The sequence below is a fragment of the Tenrec ecaudatus genome, chromosome 17, assembly GCF_050624435.1.
Source record: "Tenrec ecaudatus isolate mTenEca1 chromosome 17, mTenEca1.hap1, whole genome shotgun sequence".
NCBI lineage: Eukaryota > Metazoa > Chordata > Mammalia > Afrosoricida > Tenrecidae > Tenrec > Tenrec ecaudatus.
Genome location: NC_134546.1, coordinates 31,582,173 through 31,603,867, shown reverse-complemented (window position 1 = coordinate 31,603,867; position 21,695 = coordinate 31,582,173). Strand labels below are relative to the sequence as shown.

General features: G+C 44.0%; 1 protein-coding gene across 3 annotated transcripts in view; it reads left to right on the top strand.

Annotated features, from left to right (window-relative positions):
• THUMPD2 (THUMP domain 2 tRNA and snRNA guanosine methyltransferase) overlaps positions 1-21,316 on the top strand; it is a 49,167-nt gene extending 27,851 nt beyond the window's left edge. For 2 of the 3 annotated variants that reach the window (XM_075535478.1, XM_075535479.1), the window contains 4 exons: positions 3,477-3,548; positions 4,292-4,406; positions 16,856-16,964; positions 20,003-21,316. In XM_075535478.1, coding sequence (XP_075391593.1) covers positions 3,477-3,548; positions 4,292-4,406; positions 16,856-16,964; positions 20,003-20,327 — 621 coding nt within the window. In that variant the 3' untranslated portion in view covers positions 20,328-21,316. Of the gene's footprint in view, positions 1-3,476; positions 3,549-4,291; positions 4,407-16,855; positions 16,965-20,002 lie in introns of those variants that run through there. The other variant, XM_075535480.1, reaches the window with a different exon arrangement.
• Positions 21,317-21,695: the final 379 nt, after the last annotated feature.

Below are 21,695 nucleotides of genomic sequence, written 5' to 3'. Positions count from 1 at the left end.
TGAGAAAAGGGCCAGGAAATGTGCACCAAGGATTATTTTTTTCCATTGTGGAAACGCGCCTGCGCATTCTTCAGGGGAGCAAAAGCTGTCCTACAGGAATTTCACTGGGAAAACCTTATTCCATCCACAGTGCAGCCCAGCTCCTGCTCAGTTAGACTTACTTTGATTCCCCACACTCAAAGAACACGTTAAGAGAACATGGTTTGAGGCCATTTTGATGTGATATAAACTGTAGAGTCCACAATTCTTTGGGAGGAAGGACAGAGAGCTGGAAGCAGCCTTCAGCAGTATGCAGATCTAGCAAGAGGATGTGTTTAGAAGCAGCCTCGCCATTGGATACTATTATTTAATAAAAGTGTTTATGATTTTGTACCAGTGCTTTTTTACTTGCCTTGTACTAACATCTTGCGACCTAAAATCTCAAAGTCCTCTCAGACTTACGTTCTCCTTCAACTATCACCACTTCCTTGGCTTCCATGTACATCCGAACTCATAAAATTGCTGTCTGCATTTGGGGTCCCTGCGTTCTCTCTGCCCATTCTCTCATCTGTCCATGCCCATCTGGATTTCCTTCCCAGCACCCTGTTGAAACTGCTCTTTCTGAGCTTGCCCGTCGCCCCCAGCTTCCCAGCCCCAAGAGGCAATCTTAAGTGGTCGTCACTCGGACGTAATGAGGACTCACCTTCTTCAAACAGTTGCTTGTGTTTTCCTCCCACTTTATTTTGGGAACACCAGTCTCCCTAGGTTCTCCCGCTACACGCTTCTCGGCAGGCTTTACTGGTCCCTCATCTTCCAGAGAGCTGTGCTTTGGTCAGTGTCAGGGCACAATCCACAGACGTCGCCCTCTTACCTTTGCTTGCTTGCCATTCTGATACTTCCCATACCTTTGATAAGCTGATGGACGCTAAGGGTTCCTGCTTGATATCCATAGCCTCCCCCCCACCCCGGTCCAGGGACTCCAGACGCATATCTCCAGGGACCCACATGACACTAGGACTTGGAAATCTCATCGGATTCCAAACTCAATGCATCCAGGATCCCAAACGTTTTGTTTGTTTGTTTTTTTTAACATTTTATTAGGGGCTCATACAACTCTTATTACAATCCACACATACATCAATTGTGTAAAGCACATGTGTACATTCTTTGCCCTCATCATTTTCAAAGCATTTGCTCTCCACTTAAGCCCGTTGCATCAGGTCCTCTTTTTTTAACCCCTCCCTCCCCGCTCCCCTCTCCCTCATGAGCCCTTGATAATTTATAAATTATTATGTTGTCATAGCTTGCCCTGTCCGACATCTCCCTTCACCCCCTTTTCTGTTGTCCATCCCACAGGGAGGAGGTCACATGTAGATCCTTGTAATCGCTTCCCTCTTTCCAACTCACTCACTCTCTACCCTCCCAGTATCACCCCTTACACCCCTGGTCCTGAAGGGATCATCCGGGCCTCCAGCTCCTATCTGCACCAGTGTACATCTTCTGCTCTATCCAGACTTGCAAGGTAGAATTCTGAATCATGATAGTTGGCAGACGTGGGGGGAGAGGGAGGAAGCATTTAGGAACTGGAGGAAAGCTGTATTCTTCATCGGTGCTACATCGCATCCTGACTGACTCATCTCCTCCCCTAGAACCCTCTGCAAGGGGATCTCCAGTGGCCGACAAATGGGCTTTGGGTCTCCACTCTGCACTTCCCCCTTCATTCACTCTGGTAAGATTTTTTTTGTTCTGATGATGATGCCTTATACCTGATCCCTTCGACACCTCATGATCGCACAGGCTGGTGTGCTTCTTCCATGTGGGCTTTGTTGCTTCTGAGCTAGATGGCCGCTTGTTTACCTTCAAGCCTTTTAAGACCCCAGATGCTATCTCTTTTGATAGCCAGGCACCATCAGCTTTCTTCGCCACATTTGCTTATGCACCCATTAGTCTTCAGCGATCATATCCTGGAGGTGTGCACCCAATGATATGATTTTTTGTTCTTTGATGCCTGATAACCAATCCCTTTGGAACCACGTGATCACACAGGCTGGTATGTTCTTCCATGTGGGCTTTGTTGCTTCTGAGCTAGATGGCCACTTGTTTTCCTTCAAGCCTTTAAGACCCCAGATGCTATATCTTTTGATAGCCGGGCACCATAAGCTTTCTTCACCACATTTGCTTGTTCACCCGCTTTGTCTTCAGCAGTTGTGTCGGGACAGTGAGCATCATAGAATGCCAATTTAATAGAAGAAAGTATTCTTGCATTGAGGGAGTACTTGAGTGGAGGCCCAATGTCTTTCCGCCACCTTATACTAAACCTATAAATATAGGCACATAGATCTATTTCCCCAATCTCATATATATATCTGCATATGTACATGTCTTTGTCTAGACCTCTATAAATGCCCTTTGCCTCCCAGCTCTTTCCTCTATTTCCCTTGACTTTCCTCCTGTCCCACTACAGGATCCCAAACTGAATGTATTCTCTCCACCCCCAACCATCTCAGGACGAGGCAGCTCTGTTCTTCTGGATGCTTTTGTCAAGACCTGCAGTCATCCCACGTCATGACCTTTCTTTCACATTCCACATCCAAATCATCGACATACCTTGTTGACTCTGCCTTGGAAACATATCCAACATCCACACTCTTCTGACCTCGACCACCACCACTGTTCATTTCAACCATTATTTCTCCTCCCCTAGCATCCTTCCTAGCCTCCCCATTAACACTCAGAGCAGCCAAGGGGATCCCTTTGAAATGTACCACCATGTTAAGGGCTCTGCCAAGAACCCTTCAGCAGTTACCCATTTCCTCCAGGACAGATTCTAGAGTCTTAAAGGACCTACAAGATCTAGCAGGATCTATGGTGCATAGCAGGAGAAATTCATTTTGTCCTCCATATTTCCTTTCCTCCTCCCAAATTCGAGTGGAAGACGACCTCCCTGATCCCTTGGAATTGTATGTGGCCATGTGACTGACATGCATTAACCAGTTCAATGGAGCAACGGGTGTCACTTCTGGCCGGCAGCATAAGAGCCAGTGCTGTGCTGTCCTGCCCCACCACCGTGATGGCACTGTCCCATCTGAATGGTGACCACTTCCTCAGCTTGGGTCCCAGAGTGAGGAGCTGAAGGCCCACGTGACCTATCGTGGGCACATAGCATGCACTACATGTAGCTTTAAACCTCTGAAATTCAGGCGTGATTACTACATGCAGCAAAGCCCAGCTCATCTGGACAGAAGTACCTCATTTCTGCACTATGACTGTCACTGTTCCTTCTCCTAAAGGTGTTTTTGCCAAGCCAGCCTCCTGGCTGTTCTGCAGACACAGCACGCTGACTCCTGCCTTAGGCGTTCAAGTACCTGAAGTTCCTAATAAAGTGTAACAAGCAAACTTGACTGTTAAAATATTGATTCCTCAAGTTTTAGGCTCTAGTTATTAAACCTTTCTTGGTCGACTTACTCACGCGCCCATCAATATTTGTCTGTCTGTAGGCTGGAACAGTTGTTTTAGATCCAATGTGTGGACTTGGAACAATACTTCTGGAAGCTGCGAAAGAATGGCCAGTAAGTGCTACACTTTGGGGGACCAAGTAATGTACATGTTTTGACAGACACTAGGAGGCATGCGTTTCTTACAAGTAGACCGAAGTGTTTAATTATGGGATTTGCTATTTAAGTACACTCACTCCTCACTGTGCACATGGTTAGGTTCCAAAGACCACTTCAGTTTATGAAACTGGAGGATGACTACAGCAGGTCATACAGTGGAAGAAGACATCATCATGATTTCACCACCACGCACAGAGAATCATGACCTAGCCAAACTAACATGTGACCTTAACTGTCTCTCTCCCCTCACCCCTCAGTTTGTTACTGTCAAATGTACGGCACCCAGGTGTCAAATGAAGCACACACACCCAAAGATTCTTACCATTGTTATAAATGCAAGCTGTTGGACAATGAGACAGTGCATACGTGCTGAGTATGTAGATTTCCTCAAAGTAGATAATGAAGGGCAAAGTATATTTGTTGTTTCCTAAAATACCACCGGAAATTTAGAAAAGCATAACAGCCTAACTAAGTCATCATGACCTAGATTATACAAATCTCTTTAAGTCCTTAAAATATTTCATTGTGAAATCTTTCCAGACTTTAAAACTGGTCATGCAACTTTTCATTTTTGCCAGTCATTATACTCGAATAGTCTAAATGCGTCGTAGATGGAATTAACAAATGTATTAATTTCATTTCATCCTTTGAAAAGAAAGTTTTGTGTATACTTAAAATATGAATTTCTCTCCCTGTAGGATGTGTACTATGTGGGTGCTGACGTCAGTGACTCGCAGCTACTGGGAGCGCGTGACAATCTGCAAGCTGCAGGCCTTAATGATAAAATTGAACTCCTCAAAGTCTCTGTTATAGGTAAGATATGAAAACATGGGACAATCTGGAGCGGGGGGGGGGGTGACTGTGTTAATAGGTACGAAGGGAAGTAGAGAAAGTATTGCTGCTAGAGTCCCTGTGCGGACATGCGTGAGCTTATTCCAAACAAAAGGTGCCTCAGCATGCCTCTGCCCTCCAGGGTTGGCTGCAGAACCTCTCCGGTGGGGGAGGGGGGGGACCATCCTCCAAGTCCTGACAAAGGGCCTTTAGAGAAAAGTGCCAATGGAGAGAGTGCCTTGAGGGACTCTGCTGGGCTAATTAAGTTCAAGGCAGAGAGGACCGTTCACAAGCTTAAGGTGACTCTTCTTTGAGAGTCCAAAGGGATCATCTTGATTCTCCTGAAGGACACGGGATGGTCACAGGGGCTTATTAAGAAGACATTTGAAGAGAATGGAAAGCTGCCTTTGTGAGACAGAAGGCCATGGAAGTTCCACCGAGGCATTTTTCCCCATCATGACAGTGCGCCTCTTTCTTTGAGAGCGGCAGGCTGCCCTCCCGGAATTGCTGTGGGCTCTCCTATCCAGTCTGCCCTGCAGCCCTGGTCTTGCCCTTTCGGACTTCTTTCTGTTCCCCATGCTAAAAGGAACAGGATGTGAGTCCCTGGACTATTCCGAGCTGTCCGTTTGGACAAGGTGTAAATCACAAAGTTCCGAATTCCTTGGGGAAGGGTTAGAGAAACGGAAATGCTGCCCTCAGAAGTGTGTAAACACACGTGAGGACATGTCAGGAAATAGCTCACATTTTAGTATGTTTGTTCACTAAAACTTGACGATTTTTGTATCAATACTGTTTTGACTTACCGTTGCGGAGAATCATGACATACTCCATTTAATTCCAGTGTGATAACTGGAATTTTAGAAAGCTCATTCCTGAGAAGCAGCATTTAGATCGATTCCCTAAGCATTTAAGTAACACACACCTTTTAAGGTGTGTTAATGCAGTGGTTCTCAACCGTCCTAATGCTGGGACACTTTAATACAGTTCCTCATGTGTGGTGATCCCCCCCAGCCATAAATTTATTTTCATTGCTACTTCGTAACTGTCATTTTGCTACCATTACGAGTCGTAATGTAATGTACATATGTGATATGCAGGATGTATTTTCATTGTTACAAATTGAATATAATTAAAGCATAGTGATTAATCCCAAAACAGTATGTAATTATATATTGTGAAATATTTATTTCTAATTACAAGTAAATGAAATGTTGTCTTGAAGCATGGTGTAGCATGGGTAACACTCTTCACGCCGAGCCGAGTACTCGTATGTGGGCGTATCTGCATGTGGAAACACCTGGAGATGGATAGAGGAGCGGTGTCTCAGTTCCTAAGACCATCTGAAATATGTGTTTTCCGATGGTCTTGGGCGACCCCTGTGCAAGGGTCGTTCGACCTCCAAAGGGGTTGCGACCCGCAGGTTGAGAACCAACCACTGGTTTAATGCATTTGAGTTGTTTCTCTAACTGTAACAATGGATGACTTAATGTAGACATTAAACAAAAAGCAGTTTCATAGAACCCCTGATTTTTTTCTGCCAATCTAATGAAATGTTCGGAATTATCTTAGCTCCTTCCTTCTGCCCCACTTAGACAAACAATAGCCTTGCTAAACTCAAGACTTTCAAAGTTTCCCAGGCCCTCTAGGACATCTGTCACCCTATGAAGTTGCAGGAAAACATCACCCCGTATTAACTGGTGGGGAACAAGTGTGGCGTGGAATCATGTCTACTGAGGCCAGTCCAGGCAATATTTCCCTGGGATCCATGGCATTTAGACTGCCTTAGTGAAGTCTCACATTTCTTGTTTCTTTCTTAGTATAGTCTCTCTGTCTTAACCCTATAATGCCTGAATTTTTCATTTCAGGGGGAAAATATTTTTTTGGTTTTTATTCTTTACTTTTATATTTATCAATATATATTAATATATACATCTAATTAAATGTTATGAAAATATCACACTCAGCATTATAGGGTTAAAAAAAAGAAATTTCATTCTCAATTGAAAAAAAGATATTCCCCTGCTACTAAATAGGTAGTGGATAAGACCTGGCATTTAGCTTATAATTAGAAAAAATAAAATTTACAAAAATATTTATTACACTGGAAAAGGAGGAAAGATGAGTTTCAACAAGTAGAAAATATTAGGAGTATGTCTCCATGCAAGCTAGTAAAACAGCCCCGGGGAGGAAGTTGTATTATTGATTGACCCTATCGCTGTGTGTTACTAACAATTATCTCTGACCTTTCCTCCACACGTTGTTGGGGCATTAGTTATCTATTTATTTATTTTCCCCCAACAGTCTTATTGGCATATAATTCACATATCATCCGCCAAGGTTTTTCATAGGGCTCTTTATATGTAAGCCATTGCTCTATTCCCAGAGTTCTTGAGACTTAGCACCAAATCTTCACGGGCCCTCGTATGTCTGAGCATGCTGCTTTTGACATTGCAAAGACAGCAGTTGTTGCAGAGCACGCCTGTGTCATGTCTGGCACCGCCTCTGAAGGGTGCGGGGCATGAAGAAGGGGCATGGGTCTGGCGGGGCTTGACTCAGGCCAACTGAGTCCCCCTTTATCTATTTTAACTTTGGTGAGTGTTTCCATAAGATTTCACTTCAAACAATTTACAGAAGATGGGGGATGGGGGCGACTCTCTAGAGCACTAGGGAGCTAAATAAATTCTAGTTTTTGAAAGATTACCTTCACTGCCATGTTAAGAATAAACTGTCACAGGTCAAAGATAGAGTAGGCCAGACACTGCTGCAGTCATCCAGGTAAGAAGTGATGGTTACTTTGGGCAAAGGAGTGCTCGTGGAGGAGGTTGGATTTGACATCGATTCTGAAGGTTGGACCAACAGGACTTGTTTGTTGGAATGGGTCTGGGGGATAAGAGGGAAAAAAGGAACGACTGAGCTTTTTGTAGCAGCTAGAGCAGCGGTTCTCAATCTGTGGGTCTCGACCCCTTTGGAGGTTTAATGACCCTTTCATCAGAAAACACATATTTCCCATGGTCTTAGGAACCAAGACACTGCTCCTGTATCCGACTGCAGGCAGGTCCGCGCACCTGCAGATACGCCCACATAAGTGTCTGCGACGTGAAGAGTTACCCATGCTGCACCATGCTTTAAGACAAAACTTCATTAATTAGTAATTAAAAAGAAATATTTCATAATATATTATTACATATTGTTTTGTGATTAATCACTATGCTTTAATTATGTTCAATTGCATCAATGAAAATACACCCTGTATATCGGATATTTACATTACGACTCATAACAGTAGCAAAATCACAGTTATGAAGTAGCAATGAAAATAACTTTATGGTTGGGGGATCTCTGCCACATGAGGAACTGCATGAAAGGGCCATCGCATTAGGAAGGTGGAGAACCACTCAGCTAGAGGATGGGGTTGCCATTAATGCAGTTGGGGAGGATTACAGGGAAATTTTGGACATCTTAACTCTCATGAGAAAATACATTATGATGCCCTAAGAGACGAAGACATCAAGTTGGTAGCTACATATTCCTATGTGAATCTGAAGCCTGGGGGCATGGTCCTGGCTCACTATATAGATTTGGGTCCTACCAGTAAAAATAGTACTTCAATACATGAGGCCATCTAAAGAACAGGTCTAGAGAAGAATGGGAGGCCTGAAGACTTGGGTCCTGTAGCACTCGGGTGTTACAGTTCCAGGAGAGGTGGCTCTATTCAAAGAACAGCCAGTGATGGGGGCGAATATGAAGGAGCAGCTGCATCGGGTGGTCAAGTCAGGTGAGGACGGTGAGGTGGTTTCCTAAGTGCAGAGCAGGCTCCGTGGAGCAATAGGAGCAAGGCCTACCTGGAGTGGTTTCCACGGGCGCTCCTTATTTCCATGTTGGGGGTGGGCCTTCTAGCTAGGCTCAAGCATCTATTTTCTTCGTTACTATGCCTTTACCTGTAAGAACTCTAAGCAACGACTTATCCTCAACTGATACGGGTGGTCCCTTATTTGTTGGCAAAGGACATCCCTGAAGGACAATAGCAAGTGACACATTGTGTGCGCAGCCCGCCAGCAGGAGAAAGCCCAACGTGTCTCTTGTTGGAAGAGGGGATGATGGGGCTCACCATGTCAGCAACCAAAATTCTTCCCCGTCTTCAGCTTTGTGACCTAGCACAGAAGAAATGCAGCCACCAAAAGAGAGTTTGAAGAGTGGGGGTGGTGGGGCTGCATGTGTGTGAACGCACACCAGTACATGCGGAAGGGAGCTGTGTGTGTTATTTCATTTCACACCCAAACTGCTGCTATTTTAAAGAAGTTGCTATCACCAAAAACTAAAAGAGAAGAAAAAGAAATTTTTAAAGAAACGGAGCTTAAATAGCAAATACAACTTAGAAGGATGCTATCCGTGACTTCCTTATTCGACATTGACAGGTTTGCGGATTCCACGTCTTTCTGCTGCGTGTAATTAAGCCCATACATGTCCATTAGAGGCAAAGAGTCACAAGCACAAACCCTGCCCCCACAGCAGCTTACTCAAACTGCGTGACTTAGCGAAATGCTGAAGCGCTCCATTGTCCCATCTTTAATACAAGCGTAATACCTACTTCATTAGGCCGCAGTGAGGAGGTATGGTACACTTTTATGAGGTAGAGTGCCAAACGGACACCCTGAAACAGACCTAAGTAAGCAAGTCTAGAAGATTAGTAATATTCCTAATCATGATTTAGGTCTCTGAAAAATCATTCTCACTATTCCCCTTGGACGCAAGACTTATTTATACTTATTACCAACATCCGTTCTACTTAATGACTTCCTCCTAGTACAAACTGAGACGATCACATTGAACACGCAGAACTCGCATGTGTTTATCCCTAAATTTTAAACAGCATGATAATGGAGTCAAATGAACATCAGGTTGCAAGTTTGCTTAAGACATAGAAAGCAGCCACTGGTTAGGCATTTTTTAAAAATCTTCAGATATATTTTCATTGTTCTTACAAAACAGAGTATTTCCTATTGTGCATTCAGAGTTGGGGGGAGGATCTGATTCAATTTTATTTATGCTGAGGCTGCTGGAATCTTTTCACTCCGGCATTCTGTAGCCTGCCTCACCCGGGGAGCTCTGTGGCTACCTGTTTACTGCTAACTGAAAGAAAGCTAAGCAGGTCAAATCTACAGCTGCCGCCACGAGAGAAAACCCGGCAACTGGCTCCGTAAAACTTTCAGCTTAGAACAAAGCTGCTTTCACTGTCGGTTGCCACCCATCTACGGTTGCATAACTGAATGGAGGAGGGGCAAAAAATGGGTTTCTGAATGCACAATGACCAGAAATTAATTCAAAATCAAACTCCTTATGCATCTGAGTTTCAACAGGGCTTGCTCATGTTGTAAGTTTCTCCAGCAAAAGGGGGTCTCAAGTAGAAACAAATTGGAGAGGCCCTGGGAGCCATGTGGGGCGGTTCTCTGTTCTCTAGGGGCGCTGTGGGTCAGAACTGACTCCGTGGCACAAAGCAGCAGGGCAGGCATGCATCACTTCAAGGGAACCTTTGATCACATGACTGGTGGCACTTCTGCCTTATTCTCGGGTCACTTCCACCACAGGAGTTCAACAGGGTTTTTCACGACACCCAACAGTTACCCCGGGCCCTGGCGGTTCAGGCAGTTATTCTGTCCAAGAAGTATCACTCATTTTTTTGAATGTTATTAAAGCCCCAGTCTCAGAGGTAAGCATTGCCCATGTGTCTATGCATCGAATGACTGGGTGGACTGCGGCATCATGGTAAAAAATAATGGCCTTACTAAAGTTACCTCTAGAGCAGCATGTACTTGGAATTCAGAAGATGCCCACATAATTCACAAGTACTTTCAAACAAGCTGCAAAATGCTAATTTTAAAAATGTATATACAGCCAGAAAAACGGAAATGTAAACATTCTGTGATGAAGATGGTTGGGTGAAAGCAAACTCTTCCGAATGGCGGAATCTACTTCCTTGCTCACGGACCATCCCATAAACTCCATTTTGAAATGTTTAAGCCTTCAAGAAACGACACCCCCAAATCAGCCAGAAAGAGTCCTCCTTACAAGCTTTTTATAAACACATTGCCTAATGGCAGCTTCATTTTGTTCAACTCCATGAGAAATCTGCTCAAGAGTCAAAAAAAGGATCAGCAAACAGCTTTATCTTTTGAATTTTGGAGTTAACTGTAGTTAACTTTGTTCTATTAAACTGACATTCCATGATGCTCACCTTCCCAGTATGATCACTGAAGACAAATGGGTGCATAAGCAGATGTGGTGAAGAAAGCTGATGGTGCCCGGCTATCAAAAGATAGAGCCTCTGGGGTCTTAAAAGCTTGAAGGTAAACAAGTGGCCATTTAACTGAGAAGCAGCAAAGCCCACATGGAAGAAGCACGCCAGCCGTATGATCACAAGGTGTCGATAGGATCAGGTATCTGGCATCAGAGACCCAGAACAACAACAAAAACAAAACATCATTGTGAATTAGCGGGAGTATGAAGTGTAGACCCAAAACCTGTCTGTAGGCAATTGGATACCCCCTTACAGAAGGGTCGTGGGGAGGAGGGTGTCAGGGTGGAGTATATAGCAATGATGAAACAAACAACTTTCTTCTAGATTTTTAATGCTTCCTCCCCCACAACTATCATGATCCCAATTCTATCTTACAAATCCAGCTAGGCCAGAGGATGTACACTGGTACAGATAATGACTGGAAACACAGGGAATCCAGGACCGATAAACACCCTCAGGACCAATAATGAGAGTAGCGATACCAGGAGGGTAACGGAAAGGTGGGAAGAGAAAGGGGAAACCAATCACAAGGATTTCCATATAACCCCCTCCCTGGGGGACAGATAACAGAAAAGTGGGTGAAGGGAGACATTAGACAGTGTAAGACATGACAAAATAATAATAATTTATAAGTTATCAAGGGTTTGTGAGGGAGGGAAGGAAGGGGAAAGGTGAGCTGAAAGGGCTCAAGTAGAGAGAAAGTGTTTTGAGAATGATGATGGCAACAAATGTACAAATGTGCTTGATACAATGGATGGATGGTGATCAGAGTTGAACGAGCCCCCAATGAAATTATTTTTTAAAATAAATAAATAAAAGCAGCAGGACATAGCTAAAATGCCAAGGAAACACTAATCACAAATTAAATGGTGAGAACCCAATAATTACTCTAAAACCAAAAAGATTCTGATACCTTTAGAACTCAGGAGATTTAATGTCAGAATTCGGCAAGTCCACTGTGGCTATCTGAAGGGAAGAGACACTCTCTTTTGATTGTGTAGATCAAGGTATTCGTCATAGTCTTCAACGCTCTGAAAGATCTGACCTTCCTACGGGTTAGCTTCCACCTCTTTAACCTGCTCGCCCCCCATTCCTCCCTGTGGGCCCCCACCCCAGTCACTCTACTCCCTGCTATTCCTCAGAGGCCTCAAGCGCACTCCAGCCTTAGGCTCTCTCTCCTCGCTCAACCTTACAGGAGTCCCAGTGGTGCTGTCTGGTAAGTGTTGGCCTGCACACCTCAAGGTTGGTCATTCAAACCCAGCAGCCGTTTGCAGGGAGAAATGTGAGGCTCTCTGCTCCTAGAAAGGTTTGAAAGACCTTGAAAACCCTAAGCAGGGTCACTGTGAGTTGGAATCAGCTCCATGTCAGTATGTTTGGGTTGGTATTTTCCACCTGGAACACTGTTCTAGCTCCTTTCATATTTTTTATATCTCAAATTCTCAATGAGGCCTGGCCTATTTAAAAAGGCAAAAATATCCCCACCCTCCTGTGGTCCTCAGCCACTGTACTCTGCTTTCTCCTGGATGGTTCATGGGGTGTGTGCTCGGTTAATCGCTGCAAGTCCGCAGTTTGAACCCGCCCAGCTGCGCGGCAAAGGCAGTGGGGGAAGCCAAGACGAAGGAATAGTCATACGGAGTGAATCTGTTGACGTGCAGAACTGATTCACCACGACTGCAGAAATTACGACTTCAAGACAGTAGGAATGTTTTAAACCTGAGCAGTGAAAAGACCAGGAAAGGTAATGGCAGGCTAGTCCCAATTTTACAAAAGCACGCCATCTCCCTAATGTTGTGTGAGGTACTGCATGCACAAAAGACATTTTGAAGACCCTTCATCAGCTACTGGTAAAATATCTTAGGGCTGTAATCTTGAGCTGTAACCAATTCTTACCCATTTTTCTCCTGGAACAAGGAAAGGATAGTTTCTGCTTTTGTTTAAAACCCACCAGTAGTTTTAAATTGAAATATATTTTGTTCCTGTCCTTGAATCATCTGGCAGAGAGGTGAAAACAAGATGATTTTGTTTGTTTGTTTTGAGCTACATGTTTCTATTTCAGAATCCTATCTCCTTTGTTGAAAGCCAACTCTTTGTTTGCAAGCACATCAAAACATTTAATAAATGAAAAAGATTTTACTGTGTGCTGAATTTTATGGGTCAGTTGCTCGGTTGTTTTTTTTAAGGGGCTTCTGCTTCAGAAACTCAGGTGATAGGACCAACATTCTCTTTTAATAAATTCCTTCAGTTGATTCTGACGCATACTAAATAGGCCCACCGTGACACCCAATCATTTGTATGTCTAACAGATTCCTTGGTGTTGCTAATGCGCATGGTCTGAGGACCACACTTTGAGAACCCCTGCTAGAGAAGGATAGGAGGGAAAGATGCCCAACTAGAAACGGCTGCCCTGTCTTGGCCTCTAAGAAGCTAAGAGAAGAAAACGCTGTGCTCTGTAAAGCCCCCGTGGGGGGCCTGGCCTCCAGGCTCTCCAGCTGCCTGCTATCTCCCTACCACAAAGGGAAAACACCCGCAAACTCCAATTGATTCCAACTCCCAGAGCGACCCTATAGGGCAGGGCAGAGATGCCCCGGTGGCTTTCTAAGACTGTAACTCTTCACAGGAGTAGAAACCTCCTGCTTCTCCCACAAGGCAGCTGGTGATTTCAAACTGCTGGCCTTGTGGTTAGCTGTCCAATGTGTGCCCACTATGCCACCGGGGCGATACATTGTTAGGGCAGTATCAGTATTTACCACCGTAACAGCTAACATTTATTGAGTGTTCACTATGTAGTCGGCACAGTTCTAAATGCGTTCCTTACATTGCTTTGTTTATTAAGCTTTATTTCTAAGGGAGCTGCCCTTTCATGTTACAGATGAGGAAACGAAAGCAGCAATTTATCAAAGTTCCAGAACAAGTGACAGCCCCAAACTCAAACGGCCTTTGGGGCCCCATTCCTAAGGACTTGCTAGAAAATAGCACAGCTTCATTTGGAAACTTACACACTCTCTCTCTCTCTCTCTCTCTCTCTCTCTCTCTCTCTCTCTCTCTCTGAATTGGGTGAAGGTGTTCAGAGCAGAGCATCAGTTTTACATGCAGCAGTTCATACACATTTTGTTTCAACTCATCCGGTGCCATCCCCTCAGTGTATCTTTACTTGTCCCACATCCTCCCTGTTCCCTTCCTCTTTCCCCCCTCAACCCCAAAGACAGCAGGTTGGATCTCAGACGTTGGCTGAATGCTGCCCTTTGGGTTTTAAAGAGTTGATTCATCTAACACAGAGGTGCATTCCAGACCTGAAGGCCCAGTGGGGGACACACCAATCTCTATCCAGCCGCTAAGCCTAGTCTCTTGATTTTGAGTTTTGTGACACGTTTCTTCCCCACTCCATCTGGAACCTTCTGTTGGGATCCTATCCAGAGATAGTGGTAGTCACACTCCGCGTAGTTCTGCAGGTGTGGAGAACGATGTTGTGCATGGCCCCTTAGCCCGCTGAATTCATTATTCCCATGTGACTTTCCATTTCCATCACGCTTGTTAGTTTAGAATTTTGGGAAAATGTCACTGCTTCCACCTCTATGTCAAGTACTTATCCTTCCAACTTGTAAAATTATTTAAAGTGGTTTTAGCAAATCACACAACCTGGATTAGGAAAGGTGTGGGTAAAAAAATGGAGGCAAATTTCGGAATACCATTAACAAATTTAAGTTGCTTGTAGCTAATTCACGGAGTAATGCGTATTTGTATATTTTAAGGCAAATGAGACTTGGGCTTAACTCAAGTACATTTGCTGCATGGTTCCATATGCCGGGGGCTTCAAACATTACGGAAAAGTTCCATTTGAATTTCATTTTTCCCAGTTTTTGGTGCTCCCTCAAATGTATATCAGCATTTGAGCATCTCATTTGCATTTAGTATTCAGTGTTTATAGTAGTTTTGTGAAAAAACATCTAAATTGTTCAAATGTATGAGTCTTCTGTAAACACCTTAAAACTAAGTACATGCAAGAATCAGTTGCCAAAGATTATTGCCTTGTTAATTTTTGCTAGCTACTCTTTTTCCCTCTCTCGACAATGCTCAGGTAAAGCGGCCGGGTGGCATAGAGGTTATTAGTGGGGCTGTTACGAGCAATGTCAGCAGTTCCAACCTCCCTGCCGCTCCAAGGAAGAAAGACACAGTTCTCTGCTTTCATGAAGATTGACAGCTTTGAAAACCCAGGGGGGCAGTTCTACTCTGCCCTCTAGGCTCCCTCTGAAGTGGAATCAACTCAATGGCCCGGCGGGGTTCATCTCAGGTAGCATGATAACAAAGAGAAATCTAGAAAGTAGTCGTGAGACTTCATGTTCTCAGTCACAAAGGATTGTTTTTCTATTTCCAGTCAGCAAAAATGTATATATTATCTAGTTTCTCTGAAACAAAAAATTCAAACCCATTGGCATCCAGTCACTCACAGTGAGCTACATCAGATTTCCTAGACTGTAAGTCTTTATGGTGGCAGACAGCCTCCTCTTTGTCGCTCAGAGTGACTACTGGGTTTGAACTGCCGGTCTGGCAGTTAGCAGCCCAGTGCTTGACATGTTGCACCACTGAGGTTCCTTCCTTTAGTGTAGTAAAGGTTTAAATTTTAATACATCGCTATAAATTTAGAGGGTTAGTCAAAATGGAAATTAAGCTACTTCTACCTTATGAGCATCTAACTTGATTCAGCTGACAGGTAAGAAACCCACCTGCAAGTTAATTGGACAGTCCTCAGAATGGATAGTAGATCCAGGGTGTGGTAGAGCACTAATGGAGCTCATAACTATCCTCTGCTGCTTTAATATTCCTCCCCTTACTATGGTTTTTATTTGTTTTACGTCATCAATCATGTTAGACTTGCGTCTGTTCATTTGTATAGTTAAGGTAGTTGTATACATGAAAGCCAGGATAGATGACCCTTCAGAAACAGTAACAGGAGTAACGGTCTCCTGAGGGAATGGGAAGTGGGGGGGCGGGGTAAGGAGGAGCAGCTGGTAGCCCTGATGACTGTGTAACCCCACTCGAGGGTGCGAACGGCAGAATTGTATGTAAATGGCGATATTGGATGGTGTAAGATACAGCAATAAAATAATAATATTAAAAATAAGGGTTCCTGAAGGGGTGGGATGGGGAAAGGGGGAGCTGATGTCAAGGAGTTCACAGAAGAAAGAGAATGTTTTGAAACTGACTGTGGTAGCAACTGTGCGCTACTGCTTGATGTGATTGAACTATGGAATGTTTATATATATATATATATATATATATATATATATATATATATATATATATATATATATATATATATATATATATATATATATATAAAATGTTTAAAAAGAAAAGGGGCCCCAGTGACTCAGTGGTTATGAGTTGGGCTGTGATCCAAAAGATCGCTGGTTTGAAACCACCAGCCACTCTGCTGGAAGAGGGCAGGGCTTCTTACTCATGTGAAATTGCCGTCTCGGGACCTCACGGGGCACTTCTGTCCTGGCCTATCGGGCTGCTGGGAGTCAGCCTCAACTCCGCGGCAGTAAAGTTTTTGTTTTTTAGCATTTTATCTTCAGATAAGTGATGTGCTGAGATTAAGTCTATTACTTTTTTATGTTAATCAGTCTCTGAGAAGACTATGCTGAGATGAGAGTGATCTGATAATGAGATCATTATGTTATTTGGTGACAATATTTATTCTTTTGACTTATCAATTATGTAGCTTTTTCTCTGGCCCCAGAACATGTTCTCAATACCTGTCAATTCCTTTTAAAATGTAATGAAAGAAGTTAATTTTTTTTTTAGATATACTCAGGTTACATGTATTTAGAGAATTGGGTTCCCTGGTTAATAAAAAATTCTGTTTTTAAAAGAAAATCTGTATACCATATGTCTCATTTTATCTTACTTGGGAAAAAAATCATTTTCAAGAAACAGAATTAAGCAACTGGACCCTTTCAATCTATAGTGATTCTGAAAGCATTTTAGGATCTTGTTAGTTCCTTAGAACCAATATTAATCATCTTAAATTTTATTAAATATGCAAAAATAATTCTGTGTCCTTCAATTTTCTCATTACTTGGATTGTACATATTTGAAGTTACTATAATAGAATTCCCTGGTTTCCCTATTTCAGAATTGCCGTTGCCTTCAGAAAGTGTCGATATTATTATTTCTGACATTCCATTTGGGAAAAAGTTTAAGTTAGGAAAAGACATCAAAAGCATCCTACAAGAAATGGAAAGGTAAGATGTTGAATACATTTCCATAATTTTTGAGCTGCTGGGCTTTTGAACAAAATATATCACAACTCTTCATTTAAAGCTTGACTGCATTATAGGAATTCCCCAGAGATTTCGCAGCTTAATTTTCTAAAGGTTTCAAATCAGAACTCTATCATTGAAATAGTAAGTCCTGATCATCTAACACTGAATTTTCTTCAGAAAAGAAGCATTGATTTCTCTTGTAGTGCTGTCTGAAATTTGATTCTCTATAATGTTTTATACTTTGCTACATAATTTCCTTATTTGCTTCTAAGCCAACCAAAACTCCTGCCTGGAATATGTCATTGCTCCTACTTTATAGATGAGGAACCCAGGACCCAGATGATTGACCTCCTCAAGGTCACTTAACTGCTAAACAGCCGTACAGAGCTTTCATACGGGGCACTCAGTAACCCAACATGGATCACAGCTGCATGATTGGTATGAAAGTGTTGTTGTTGTTGTTGTTGTTAGGTGCCATCAGGTGAGTTCCCACTCACAGCGACCCTGTGCATGACAATGAAACACTGCCCAGCCCTGCAACATCCACAGCATGCCTCACGTCTCTGCTGGATCCCATCATTTGTTTCATTGACCACATACCCGCACAAACCATGCTCACGATTATGGTATTTATTTGGGAAGTAACAGCGTCAGCTTGTAGGCAACAGGAGCAACTCAGGATGCACCAGGGCAGCTTCCTCACCGCCGTGCCCACAGGCAGGCCTCTCTTTGAGCCCTTGGCCCTCAGCTCGCACCTCTTGCTCTGGGTCAGTTCGACAATTCTCCCAAAGCCTTCAGCTGTGCGTGTAGGCCCACACTCCTTCAGGAAGCCTCCTGCCCAGGATGCGCTGCTCTCTTTGTCCTTAGACTCAGGAGCTTCACCTGGCGGCCCAAGCTCCGACTCTCTCGAGTGTTACAGCTTTCTGTCTCCTTGACCTAGGCGGCTCGTGGAACCCTCGTAGGGATCACTACTCCGTTTTGTCATCCTGCGTGGCTGAAAGAGTGCCCACCCCAGAGATGGGAGAGGGGCCTTCGTACCAGGGGGTGGGACCATGTCCCTCTATAACCTCCGCGTGGTCCCACCCCCGTAAGGTTCCGTGCACCGTTTCCTTTAGCGAAACTGTGAAATCCCCCTGGGGACCAATCCTCCCCAGACATTTTATGGACGTCACAGCACTGTGTTTAAAAGCTCACTGCCATTGAGTCCGTTGAGATTCATAACCACCCTACAGGACAAAGTAGAACTTCTCCTCTGTGTTTCTGAGACTCTTAACATTTAACAAGAGTTAAAGAGCAGTGATGTGCATGGTGGGCTCTTTCTAGAACCTGAGGAAGAAGTGTGAAGAACAACAAGAATGGGAAGGAGACCTGGTCAGGGGATTGAGACAGTGACCCAGGCAAAATATGAACATGGGAAGAAGCAGATTAATTTATGAAATAGTTTGAAGGGAGAACTAGCCAAATTTGGTAATGGATTACGTGAAGGAACGCGTCTGCCTTCTTTCTTGGGCGCAGGAAGAATCCCTGTCACTGGATGCTCTAGGCATCCCCCAGTTTCCTTGTGTATCCACGGAACTTTGCGGAAGAGTGGTCTGCACTTGACTCCTGATTTCTGCTTCCAGTCCGCCAGCGTCTTTTCCTCAGTGCGCCAGTGACTACGCCTGCCCTCAACTGAGATCACTGTCCCAGGGTCACTTGTTTTAAACTGTCTATTTATTGTTGGCAATAGACACAGCCAGACCTACACCAATTCAGTTAACAGTGATTACCTTCTTTACCCTGTTCTTCTGGGCTGCGCACCCCCAGGTGTCCACCTTCATCATGAATCATGCGGTTCTTTGTGAGACCTACAGCTTTTTGCCCTGTTGAACCCATTCCCTTCCTGAAGCATCGATGCTTTGTCCTCCTAGACATCCCTAGTGCCCAGATTATCTTTGGGGATATATATATATATCCCTCCTCTTTATTTATCTATATGTTTATCTGTTTGTTTGTTTATGGCCTTTCCCCCTTCTCATTCAGGCTGTCACCCCAGATGATCTCATGGTTCTGCCTCCCATTTCCTATTGAAAATTCTTGGTCTCCCTCTGCAATCCTGGCCTTTCTCACGACCTCCAGGCTGTGTCTCCAGCCGTCTTCCAGTCCCTCACCCCATTCCAAGCTGAATCCCCTCCATTCCCTCCCTCCTCGAGCATCACCGGCTGTGATTCATCCTTACGCCCCATCCCTGCGGGAGCCTTGGGTGCTACATCCTCTGCCTCCCCCAGCCCCACCCCTCACTTTGCCAGGCGAACTCCCGCCTGTCCTTGAGCACTTAGAATTGGCGGCACATCCTCCTGAAAATGTTCCCCTCTCTCCTGTGTGGGGTCTGGACTCCAGCTAACGCATTCCTGTGAGCCTCAGACTGGCCTGGATTGTGGTGGCTCCTTTAACTCATTAACTCTTTCCGTACTTCTCTCTCCCACTGAGCTGTAATCCCTGAGCAGCTACACATTATTCACTGCTTCTCCACCTCCGTGCAACTTTGGTTGAGTGGTGGAATGAATTATTTCTCCTCACAAAGCTGACATTTCAAGGGCATCTCTTCATCTTCAGATCTTCCTTGTGGCCGTTCCTTTGTTCCTGGCCTTGCTTTTCAGGAGACTTGCGCCCGCTTTAGCCCCCTACTCACGTGGAGATGAGCATTTGCTGGATTGCTAGGATTCTGTCGTTTCCCTCTGCTTCGTCCAATCTTTTGTAGACTGTGACTGCCAATTACTTTGAGGCTTGCTGCCTTTTAAGTACTGTTGAGTAAAAATAGATAATTAAACCAGATTTTTAGTATTGATTCTATAATTACGATAATGACTGTGCATTGTGGACGGTGCTAGCTAATTAGCAGGATCCTTGTATTTCAATAGACAAAATTAAATTTCAAATTAAAAATACAGCAGAAAGTTCGAGTCAGAAGTATGAGGTTTAATCTTTGAAAAAGAAATAAATATTAATTAACCCCCCCCCTTTTTTTTTAATCACAGAGTGCTTCATGTTGGTGGAATCCTTGTATTGCTTCTAAGTGAATATCACCAGAGGCGGCTCAAAGATTGTGACGAGAGCAGCCTCCCCTTGAGTTCCAAGAGCAGCCGCACACCTGAAAGTGGACTTCAGCAGTGCTTGCCTCCTGAGAGGAAAGAAGACCTATCAGAGACAGTGTTGTCTCCAGTTCAAGCCAGCGACCAGGGGAGCCTAGACAGTATGTCCCCATTTGGCTCTTTGGTGCCAGTGGAGTGCTACAAAGTTAGCCTTGGGAAAACAGATGCATTTATCTCGAAATACAGGAAGTCACACGCTCCTGGACAGTAGCAGGCTCGCTGGAGCCACGTGCCGGTCCTTACATCGTAGATAGTGCAGTAGAAGATGATCTTTAAGATTGTCCACCATGACAGTGAGTCAGTCCGAACCCACAGCCCCCTTGGGTTCAACAGAAGGAAACACCTCCTGGTCCCACGCCATCCTCACAGTGGTCGTGTGTGAGCTTCTTCTTGCGGCCCCGGGGTCAGTCCGACTCTTCAAGGCTCTTCCTCTCTTCTAGTGACCCTCTGCTTGACTACACACGATGTCCTTTTCCAAGGACCGGTCTCTCCTAGCATGCCTAAAGGACATGCGATGCAGTCTTGCCATCCTCCCCACCAAGACCATCATCCACAGAGGGCAGCTCTTCTCAAGAGGTCCTTATTCATTGTCCAGCCTCCACTTCCTTATGAGGTGACTGAAAATACCACGGCGTGGTCGCTCTCTAACACTTAAGTCTTGTGCAGCAGGTTTAGCCATTGTGATATGTTCTTGGATGATGTGACTGCTGCTTCCATGAGCATTGATGATGGTTTCATGCCAAAGAGTTAGTTCCAGGTAATTACCGTGTATACGCCAGTATAAGCCAACCCGAATATCAGCCAAGCCACCTAATTTTGCCACCAAAACTGCATTTAAAATGTGCTGAAAAACTCAGCAGACATATAGTGTATTCCCCTGAAGGCAGGAGGCGTGGCTGCTGGATGTTCTTAGGCCTTTCTCCTTTATAATGAAAAGGGATGAATGTTTCTTACACAGAGCAGTTAACGAATATTTATACCAAAAGACTCTGAACTATTTGTATTTTGTCAGAATGTGAGAGGACCTGTTTGGTCATGTATTATTTCTAAGCAGAAACTTCCAAAGAAAACTTTTCCTAAGTTCACATCAAATGGAGCAGACAACATAAGCTAGTTATAATGTTAGCCACCAGTTTTTTAGAACATGTAAGAAACTTTGTTTATAAATACTTTTGATATTAAATGAAAATTTTTAATCAATTATATTTTTGTCTCCATTGGTATGAAATCAGTGTTACTTGCAGGACACTGTTTATGCCCCACGCACATTCAACGTGAAAGGGAATAATAGCAATATGAATGAAGTCAATATTAATCACCTTGACAGACAACGTTTCCTTTTTTTCCTAAAAGCATGAGTAAATCATAGGGGATAAAGGGGTGTATACCTGAGAAGAAGACACAGGAAGTTGATGATAATATAGGTTCCAGTTTAATTTCTTTTTCAGTCGCTTGATAACCGTGACTTAGCTTTTTAGCTGCTTTAGTATGAGCCCAGTGGTGCTTTCAGGTAAGTGTGAAGGATGGGGCTGTTCAAACCCATTAGCCACCCTGAGGGACGAAAATGAGGCTGTCTGCT